We start from the raw sequence: 10798 nt of genomic DNA on the forward strand, positions 1-10798 counted from the left end.
AGGTGAACCCTGCCTTCACCCAGTGACAGCTGGGATCAGCCCCCGGCGACCCTGAATACAGGATAAGCGGTAGACAATGGATGGACTTAAACTGTAATGTGTAACATTCACGTTGTCATACTAACTGTTTTTTTTAAAGCAATAGCTCACTTCAGTCCTGGATAGGTTGTGATTCTATCAGAGCTAATGGGATTATCATCGCCCCCCCTACGCCCTTAGAAACCTCCACAGTCACGTATCCTGGGGCATGCTGGGACGTACAATGGTTTGGGTGGGAACCCTGCTTTACTAGCAGTGGTGTAGAGGAGGAAACATATCCATTGAAGCGTGTTCTCGCTGGCTGAAGGTTTGTCTTGTGGAGGCGTTCCTGTGCGTTCTGCTGACTCACTAATACTGCTACTTACTTATCATCCCAACAGCTGAGTCGCTGCAGGAGGGAGCCTCCAATCAGGATAATTGGATTGACTGAGTTAAGTGAGGAGGGTTCTGATTTAAAGACACATCCCACTCATTGCTCCATGCATGGGGGCTGGAGCCACCCTGAATTGTTCCCAAGCTATGCAATTTGACTCTTTATTTATTTATTATTTAATTTGATTTATTTATTTTGTCTTTATTGTCAGAATAATCTCGTAGTGATGAAAGGCTATACATATTGATTTAGGACCATCCATCCATCATGAAATCATGTTTCATCGTTTCAGTATATACATTTAAATGGTGTATGAATTCAACACATGCGAAAAAACAGTATATATATATATATATATATACAGTATACTGTATATATATAATATATATACAGTATATATATTATATATATATATATATATATATATATATATATACTTTTTTTAATAAATTTGAGTTTTGGCTGACACAACCAGCTGTTGCATGTCAAATAGCAGATGTAGCTTGACCAGCTCCGTATGTAGCATGAAAGCATTCCGATGTCTCCTGAAAGAGAGAGGCAGCAGCGGTAACACAGATAACATATGGCTCCTGGTACAAAGGGGATTAGACGGCAGGTTGAAGCATATGGCAACTGGTAGAACTTACTGGTGGGGGGGGCAACAGTATCAGCAGCTTACATTATGGGCATGCCAATACAAAGTTATATTCAAATGGCCCTTTGGGTGAGTCCATCATGAGGATGCATGTGACAGAAGAGGAAACAACGATGAAGAAGCAGGGCCTCCAGCAGTGACCTGCCCACTGTGGACGGACCCAGACCAGGACCTGGACCCGGCTTTGCTGCTGCCTTCCACCCGCAGTCGAACCTCAGGTGGGAGTCGATGGGAGACCTCGGACAAAGAGATGTCAAAGAGTATATATGTAAAAGATGCATGTATAGATGTATATCTGTATGTATGTGTATATACTGTATGTATATCTGTATGTATATTATTTCTTGTTTTAGTTGTTTGTATCTTTTATTATATTTTCTTTATCACTTTCATACATACATGTATTTATACGTATATACATTGAGAACAGCGTGTTCTGACATATTGTTGTTCATGTGTTCTACTAGCTAACTTACTTACTGTGTAAATACTCATGTTGAAAATCCAATAAACACACATTTGTAAACAAAGCAGCGTGTAGTCATGTCCACGTCAACGTTGTGTTGAGACGTTATTTACGATGTCCACTCTGGGCCTGTCCTCATGACGTCTCTACTCTACTATGACACCGTTTAGCAACGCTGTGCTTCAGGCTCTTTGTAAGACGACTTAGATCTAAATGTAGGACTGAAAGTCCACTCCCAACGAGGCTGGTTGGGGGTTTCAGGCCTCCAGAACCAGAGAACATGTGATGTGTGTGGGGGCGGGGCATAAACCTCCTTATGCCTGGGTCTCAGTCATCATTGTGATCATACAGCACTGATCTCAGGCACATGGAGCCACATATCTGTTCCTTTAGGCCCTTTCACCTGATTTAACTCACAATGGGAACGTGAAGAAGCGTGTATTCATTCACTCGCTGCACTAAGAGGACAGATATCTTACTGACACAATGTTCAGTGTTGTTGTCTTCAGTGTCTACAAGGAAGAAAATGGTTTATGTATCCCATGAAGCTTCTTGTGACAACAGTCGTCGAGGGGAAAATATTCGGTTGCTCTGGATGCATCGCAAATGAGTCCAGATATGGAGGAGTTCTGGGTGGTGGACCGGTCCAAAAAACACAGGACCTCCACCAGGAGACTGATTTAGAACCCAGTAGTTTGTTTCCATTTCATAGTCATTTTCATCCAAACCATGATTTTTACTAAACCATTTTATGTCGTCTAGTGTTGCTGCTACCTGTTTGGTTTCTGTGGAAAATTAATTGAGAGCACATTTTGTAGGAGAGCAGATAATTGATTCCCAACCAAGAGAGAGAGAGACAGAGAGAGGCAGGAATAATGGGATGACCTGCTGATGGAGGTCTGGCGTCAGGACTCAGACATGGTCCTCATACGGGAACACCAGCCGACCTGCTTCCTACAGTCACTGTGTAGGAGGTTCAGTCTGAACACCAGCTCCACAACCTGCTGCCCAACAACAGAGCTGCTGGTGAAACGGTGGTCACGTTTAGAGCCGTACCCCCTGGGGAACTCAGCCTCTCTACACTACTTCTAGTCATAAGTGATAATTGAGAAGGATTGTCATCTTAGGAAATGGTTGCATATTACAGCTTTACGTGAATATATATTTTACATCCCTAATAATTAAAGAGACACATGTCCATGAAATAATGCCAAAGTTGCTCAATAATTTATTCGTGTGAACATTCTACAAAACAAAATGTACACAATATAAAAACAATTTGTTTGAGCTCACAGACCAACCAAGTAACCGGTCAGCCGCCCCTGAAACACACGAGCCACGACAAGCAAACAGCTTTGGTGAGAAGTGAACGACGACAGAAACTCGTCCGGCTGGATTCTGCAGCCGCAGCGTGTCCGTCTGTTAACGGCAGACAAACATGACCTAACTCAACATGGCTTCTAACCTACCAGAACCACAACAGTCTTATTTTCATCAACAAAAGTGTCTTTAAATTCCCAAGCGGGTCTTTGGGTGAACGTCATGCAACATAGAGATTGGGTTACACTGAAACAGGAACAGGATGTGTGCTCAGGCCAGGCCTGAACATCCCTGTTCCAACATATCCTTCAATATCGGAGTGAGTTCATCAGTGAGTGTTGACCAGATATTGCACATTGTCCTCGGTCGCCCCTCCCTCACTGGAATGTTCTCTGCCATGTCCTTCAACGATGGGGGGGTGGGGGGGAGGGAGGGTGCTCAAAGGCAGACACCATCCCAAAGGAAGCAGCTCTGCCCAAATGTCTAGAGAGTGAAGGAAGGTTTCCACATGTGGGGCAGACTTGAGAACAGTCCTTCTCCGCTGGTTTCACCCACTGAAGTGTTGAGAAGGGGGGAGGGGCATGTCAGCCCACCCGTCCTCATCTCTTCTTCCTGCTGTGTCGGAGCATCTTCTTCCTCTTCAGGATCATCTCGTGGAGCTTCTCCAGGCCGGGCTGCAGGCCCTGCCCGTCCAGCGCCGAGCAGCCCTGCGTGTGGTGCAGCGTGGAGGAGCTCAGCTCGTTGAGGGCCAGAACCTTCTCCACCTGAAACACAAGACATCGGTCATCAGAACACATAACATCATGACCCGGATGTGAAGTGCCAAAATGACTTCTGGAAGACTTCATGTCTGGCTTCCTGACTTCCCTGATGATAACACCGGGCTCATGTACACCCGTTTTGGGGCAGGACCTCAGAGCACATGTACAAATATATTTACCATTCCCCAGTCTTTAATGCCCTTTGTCTGAACTCAACAACCAGAATGGGATCCCACCTCTGTGGAAGCCAGCGGGGATCCTTCCTAGCAGAGCTGCCAAAGAGGTGGAACGAGGACACGTCTAAACACTGAAGCCAATAACAGCCCGGTTTGTGTGATTGTAGGAAACTGTATATTTAGGCTTGTTGTTTGGACAAATGAGCCCTCTGAAGTCAACAGTGATTAACATTTTCCACCATTAACGAGAAAACAACCAGCAGATTCATAAATAATGAATAATGATGTGGTTCACGTGGCTTTCAAAAAGGAACTGATGATAAATATTTGGAAATTAACTGGACTAAGAGTTTTAAATTAGAGAACAGAGTTTCTTTGTGTTGTTTCACAAAGAACTTTTACGTCTTGTCATTCACAATGACCGTTTACATGATCAACTGTCATTTCATATTTATTATAAACTATTTGACATAAAGCAGATAAATAAGCTGTAGTCATTTATAGAAACATAGATGGTTCAATAATTAGGAGACGAGGTTGTCATTCACACAAAACATGAAAAAAAAGATGCCCGGCTCGGACCACCATATTGGTTTCAATCTCCACTATAACCCGATCATGGGGGGGGCATTGATGGATTACATCATCATAATCAGTGTTCCCTTGCTTTTACAAGTTCAGAGAGCAGCTGGTATGAAGACAGATCACGGTACACGTGTTCCTGTCATTGGACATCTGATTTAACAGCCTGCGTTTATTAGAACTCAGCTATGAAATCATCTTTTACAAGCCGAGTTATTATGAGTTCACTTTGAACCAAACATACAATGAAGAAGAAAGTAGCGTTATGTAAAGCCGTCCAGCCAGCATGTGCTACCATGTGACGGGACTTAAGGGAGCGTTCAGAGTTTCCACAGCACTTAACAGAGCATCCTATTGAAAACACACGACCCCTAAAATCCCATTTGGTGTCCACAGAGACAGGCCTTTGAAGACGTGGGCAAAGTTATTAAAATTACAGTTGAACAACTTCCATCTTAACTGGTTGTAAATAACAAAACTGTTTTTTTGTTGTTGTTGTTGATGGATTCATTAATTAACGCAGAAAAGCATCCGTTTGCAACAAAACAAGACTGTTGTAGAAGAATAATCACCTCTGACGCCGACATGGCTCCCTCCAGATCCTGTTTGTTGGCCAGGACCAGCACAGGAACCCCTTGGTTCTCAACAGACCGGGAGATCCGGTGAAGCTCCGCTTTGGCCTCCTCCATGCGCTCCGCCTCCGATGAGTCCACCACGAACACCAGCCCGTCCGTCCTCCTGGTGTACGACTTCCAGAGGGGCCTCAGCTTCTCCTGGCCCCCGACGTCCCACACCTGGAAGGCGGTGCCGTTGGTTTTGGAGTTTCCCAGGGGAACTTTGATCCGCTCCATGTTGAAACCTTTGGTTGGGATGGTCTCGACGAACTCACGCAGCTTGAGTCTGTAGAGGAGGGAGGTCTTCCCCGCCGAGTCCAAGCCGATCACGACGACGTGTAAAGACTGGAAGCTGGGGAGGAACGGGGTGCTGGGAGCTATTTCTGTTAACTGGTTCCCCATGGTCAGACCAGGTCCTAGTGGAACACTCCTTCAGGTGATTTATAGGATTCAGTGATTTCCTCAGCAACAAAAGTGTGTGTGGAGACACTCTGGAGGTCTTAGGGGGGCTGGAGACCAGTTCACACTCCGTGTCTCACTTCAAAGAGCTGCTTCTGGGGACAGCCAGTCTGCTGCAGTCAGAGGGGGAGGAACACACGAGTCAGCATTTCAACAATGGCACCGGGCTATCAGCGATTAGACTGGCTGAGATTAACACAAGCACACAGGTAGAAACATTTAGAAACTTCAGAAAAACAAGCGCAGAGTTCGAATTCCGGCTGCAGGTTTGACGGCATTGTTTGCATAACGTCGTTGATTCGGTGTGTAAATAACCGGTTATACAGAAGTTTCTGTTTCTCCTGCACATCAGTGGAAAACAGCGGCGGAGCGATCCTGTCAACTAATGCTAACGCTAAGTAGTGAGGCGACCCTGAACCGGCTCTATACGTCCAGTTAGTAATTCGGTAAAAACACAGCCTCAAACACGGGGGGCAAAAGAAAATGGTGTAGAGAAAACATGCGTTCAGAAATGTTAGGTCGTAGTAGGAAACAACACGTAGCTACTTGGTCAGGAAGTTACATTTCTATGAAAAGTCAAGTATCCTTCCCCCAGCGGACCAGCGAGCCTCATCACAGCCCTCTCCAACAAAGTCACCACACAGCTCGCCCCGGGGTTTCTGGCGGAAAACATGTGAACGTATCTCACCTGTCTGCACTCCCAGTCACGTTAAACTAGTCACCATTGTTGCCGGACAACATTATCCAACAGTATCCGAGAGTTAAAGCCCAAATAATCCCGATGGGTTCGTGTCCAAAGTCGCTCCGCTAGCGCTGTTGCGTCGGTACGACGACGACTGGCTGGAGGCAGGAGAGGAGCCTGACTAACCCCGCTGACGTAGCAGGAGGAGGAGGGGGACTGACCGGGACGAGGGGAGGAGGACCGGGACGGAGGGAGGGCCGGGACACACAAACACCCTTCATTACACCGTAGGCTGAGTTAGGTTTCCTTGCAGGGGTTTCAGAATATGTGATCATAGAATAGCCTGAAACTGTATGGAGAACTCATAAATAAATAAATGATTACCATAATAATAACAAATACTGTGTTCATATCAACCTTCAGAGACCCAGATAAACCCATTTTAGTATTGTTCAGAGGACAGACGTTAAGGGGTCAACATAGACGCCTAACAGAAGTGGTATCAATCAGATGGAAACCCTAAGATCAGCTGTGTGTGTCAAGTTGTTCTAAAAATAAATCAGAAAATAATGAAATTATTCAAATAAATTGAGAAAGTGTAAAAGGGCTGAGGTTATTTGGGATAGAAGTATGTGATGGCCACATATGTTCATTATGCTTCATAAATTCATATCATTTTTTACACATATTTTGGTGCTGGTGCTTTTTACCACTGGAGAATCGATGAATACATAACCCCCCTGAAATATCACATTCAGCCTGAAGAGCTCGAGGAACACCACAGAAGAGGCAGGCTGTGATTTAAAAACTTTTCACATTTGTTGGAGATTTCTGCATGAATTACATTTGTCTGTGATTGGATGACTGGAACCGGCCACTACCCCCCTTTCTGTCAGTAGATGTGGTAAAGCCACCTGTCCTCTGAATGTTGGTCTGTAGTTTGTGGTAGAAAAGGTCTCATGTGAAATAGTTACTATGGAGACTGACATCTCAGATGAACGGTAGGTTCTTCGCTGTGTTCTTCAGACCCTTCCAGACAAGCCGGCATGTCAGACAATCATTTCCATTTTCTAGTTTCATGTGAAAGCAGCAGCTCCACTCTTTCAGACTGAAGTCAGCCGGGATCAGCTTGACTGGGATCAGGAGACCTGACAGCCGACTGCAGAACAGTCATCAGTATGAGCCATCAATGGCATGATGGCCACTGATTTGCATGATACTAGCCCAGTTCTTTCTTGATACCCGATGCTTGTTGTGATAACGCTGTGTGTGTGTGTGTGTGTGTGTGTGTGTGTGTGTGTGTGTGTGTGTGTGTGTGTGTGTGTGTGTGTGTGTGTGTGTGTGTGTGTAACTGCCTTGTTGAGGAAGCAAGGGGACATGAAAGGGCATGAAAAAACAACCTGGACAGACAGATTTATATTCCTGTTGTGGAAATGAAGACCAGCATGGAGCTAGAGCTGATTGTAAGATGATGATGTGTGTTTTCCAGGGCTGTTAAATACTTCTTCTGCCCTCATTGAACAACCACACCACATGTTTCTGCCTCATAACGGCACATCTTCCTCATATTAATTGTCCTTATGAATTTGCCCCTCAAGCATTCAGCCATAAAAGGCCAACATTGCTCATTGTACAGGATAGCAGCGCCCTCTGCTGTCTGCAGGAAGAATGGCAGCCTGACGGATGACCAAAATGAACTGCAGTAAAAAATACAGGGGATTTCATTCAGTGTTGTACTGTTCCTCAAATACAGACAGACAGACAGACAGATAGACGGATAGACGGATAGACGATAGACAGATAGATAGATAGATAGATAGATAGATAGATAGATAGATAGATAGATAGATAGATAGATAGATAGATAGATAGATAGATAGCAGCGGTACAATACCACCAGAATACAAAAGATAAATGCAAATAAAACTGTACAATACACAATTGTAAAACACTATACACAATATACATAAGATGCAAGCAGATCCGGGACAATGTTAAAAATGGGACTTGGTGGATTTATAAGGTGCAAGATAAAAAGAGAAGGTTCATTTTTATTTACAGTGGTAATATTTAAATAATAAGTCACTTAATTTGTATGTGTGTGTGCGAGTTGCATGGGCATTGCTGTGAAGCATTATACAGTCTTAAGGCGGGTCCACACCGCACCGACTGCCCGACTCGCGTCGGTAAATGAAGTCGGGCTACTTAATATGGCCGACTCGAATGGCGGAGGTATGAATGATTTCCTGTGCCGTTCTTTAAAGGCGGGTCCACACCGGACCGAAAATCGGCGTCTTTGAGAGAGTCGGCGTCCGTGACATGAGTCTCCGTGGTGTGGTCGCTGGAATCGGCCCACGTCGGCGTTCATTTCAGCCGATTCAAATGTGTAATCCGCCATTCGAGTCGGTCATTCTTTTACCATTCTGATTGGTGGAGGCTAGCAGCTTGACTAGCGAATCAGTGAAGCCCGGAAGTGACGATGGTAAACATACCAGATAACCATAAGGCTTGTTTCGAATCAAGCATGCGCATGCATTCGCCTCGCAAAACAAGGCATTCTGGGAAAAAAACGTCACAAATGCTGGTGATAACTTCCCTTTGCGACATGTCACATGACTTTAAAAACTCGCGGTATCTCCAGGGTACCTCCCTTCGCATGCTTTTCTCTGCAGATGGTCTGAAATAAGTGCGGACATAAGACACTCCCCTCAACGTTGCCCTAGTTGGTTAGAATTATCACGTGGTATTTCCCACGTGAGAAAATTCCTCAGCCTCCGTCAACAACGGGACTTCAAATGCCTCGGCTCGAGTTCGTCAACGACGAAGAAAGCCAGCGCCACTGGACAGGCCATATTCTTTGTGCAAACTCTGTGAAGTTTCCCCTGGCGCGATAGTTTTTCTTATGTATACAATTATTAATAAAGTGTAAATTAAAAAATAAATAAATAAAGGTCTGTGAAGTGCACCTGTGTCCGACTTGACGTGGTGAGAACTTGGCGTATTTATGACGAGTTCCGGCGGATCCTCTCAAGTCTCGTGCATGCATCGGCGCAAATGCATGCGATCCGAAACGCGCCCAGTGGAATCGAAGAAGGTGGTCTAGAGAGGACTGCCTACTTCCGGTTTTCGTGTTTTTTGGCCCACAATACAGATTAGCGCCGCCTGTTGTTTTGGAGACATTACATCTCGCCAAGCGCGGAACGTATGGCGTTCGAATTTACCGACGCGAGTCGGGCAGTTCTTCCGGTGTGTACACAGCTTTACACATTTGAATCGGCTGAAATGAACGCCGACGTGGGCCGATTCGAGCGACCACACCAAGGAGACTCATGTCACGGACGCCGACTCTCTCAAAGACGCCGATTTTCGGTCCGGTGTGGACCCGCCTTTAAAGAACGGCACAGGAAATCATTCATACCTCCGCCATTCGAGTCGGCCATATTAAGTAGCCCGACTTCATTTACCGACGCGAGTCGGGCAGTCGGTGCGGTGTGGACCCGCCTTAAGGCAGCAGGGTTGGATGAGTCTGCTGCTGAAGCTGCTCTTAAGCTTGCCCAGAGTTTCGTGGAGGGGGTGAGAGACATTGTCCATGATCAGCAGCAGTTTTGCCAGCATCCTGTCCTCCGCCACCTCCTCCAGGGTGACAAGCTTAGAGCCAACAACAGACCCTGCCTTTTTTATGAGTTTGTTAAGTCTGTGTGCGTCCTTCGCATTGATGCCCGCACCCCAGGTCACCACAGCGAAGAAGATGGTCCTTGCAACTACAGACTCATAGAACAATAAGGACATCAGAGCAGGTAAAACAGGCTTATTTAAGCCACAGGAAGTTGCGTGACACTTTCCGTTTTGTTTTCACAAATAGTCTAAAGTTCTTAGACACCCTGTTGAATGTAAAAGTCCAATGAGGATTTTTAAATACAGTATTCAGTATGTTAGCCAGGTTTTCATTTGAGTCACTTCTCACGCACACTCGCCGGGTGGTGCATTAAATCAATCAATCATTAGATTTCTCTTAATGCTAAGATACAGTGATGCTTACCATAACCATAATGCATGCTGCTTAATTTGATTGCATTGCTGTTAATTAAGGATCCCGGGTTCAATTCCCGGGTCGGCCCGGGTTCCTTCTGTGTGGGGTTTGCATGTTCTCCCCGTGTAAGCGTGGGTTCTCTCCGGGTTCTCCGGCTTCCTCCCACAGTCCAAAGACATGCAGGATGGGGATAGGTTCATTGGTGACTCTAAATTGCCCGTAGGTGTAAATGTGAGCGTGAATGGTTGTCTGTCTCTACATGTCGGCCCTGTGATAGACTGGTTACCTGTCCAGGGTGTACCCTTCCTTCACCCAATGACATCTGGGATCGGCTCCAGCCCCCCGAAACCCTGAATACAGGATAAGCGGTAGACAATGGATGGATGGATGGATGGATGTTGTTAATTATTGTGTACGTAACCTAAAAGGCACTGAGGTAAACCCAGCGGTTCTCTCCGCGCCTCCTCCTCTCTTGGACCGGGGCACACCTGTACTACCTGCGGACCCCGTTGCCTCGCCGGTGTGGAGCTGCGACGATGAGGCCCGGGTGGCTGGGGAATTCACAGGGGAGCCACCTCAGAGGCCTTCGAACCGGACCTCCTCCGCCCGGCGCAAGATCCTGAAGGAGGCTGTGCTCCGCC

The 10798-nt window shown here is 46.1% G+C and overlaps 1 protein-coding gene across 2 annotated transcripts; it reads right to left on the minus strand.

Moving 5' to 3' along the window:
• Positions 1–2738: 2738 nt before the first annotated feature.
• LOC311031226 (ADP-ribosylation factor-like protein 4D) lies at positions 2739–6291 on the minus strand. 2 transcript variants are annotated; one of them, XM_084037401.1, is made up of 3 exons: positions 6134–6291; positions 4945–5558; positions 2739–3617 (listed from the first exon to the last, which is right to left on the minus strand). In XM_084037401.1, the coding sequence occupies exons 2-3, from the start codon at positions 5386–5388 to the stop codon at positions 3453–3455; spliced, it is 609 nt and encodes a 202-aa protein (XP_083893527.1). In that variant the 5' UTR covers positions 5389–5558; positions 6134–6291; the 3' UTR covers positions 2739–3452. The 2 variants fall into 2 exon arrangements, with proteins under 2 accessions (XP_083893527.1, XP_083893528.1); XM_084037402.1 differs by having other exon boundaries at positions 4945–5555; positions 6134–6289.
• Between the last annotated feature and the right edge of the window lie 4507 nt (positions 6292–10798).

Source organism: Eutrigla gurnardus (genome assembly GCF_963514095.1).
Source record: "Eutrigla gurnardus genome assembly, chromosome: 20".
Taxonomy (NCBI): Eukaryota; Metazoa; Chordata; class Actinopteri; order Perciformes; family Triglidae; genus Eutrigla; species Eutrigla gurnardus.

What these genes read in the sequence shown, in the direction of transcription:
- LOC311031226 (XM_084037401.1), bottom strand. Translation starts at nt 5,388, where the DNA reads ATGGGGAACCAGTTAACAGAAATAGCTCCCAGCACCCCGTTCCTCCCC. An exon ending in GAGCCATGTCGGCGTCAGAG is followed by an intron (nt 3,618 to 4,944) that starts GTGATTATTCTT and finishes CTTGTGTTTCAG; the next exon opens with GTGGAGAAGGTTCTGGCCCT.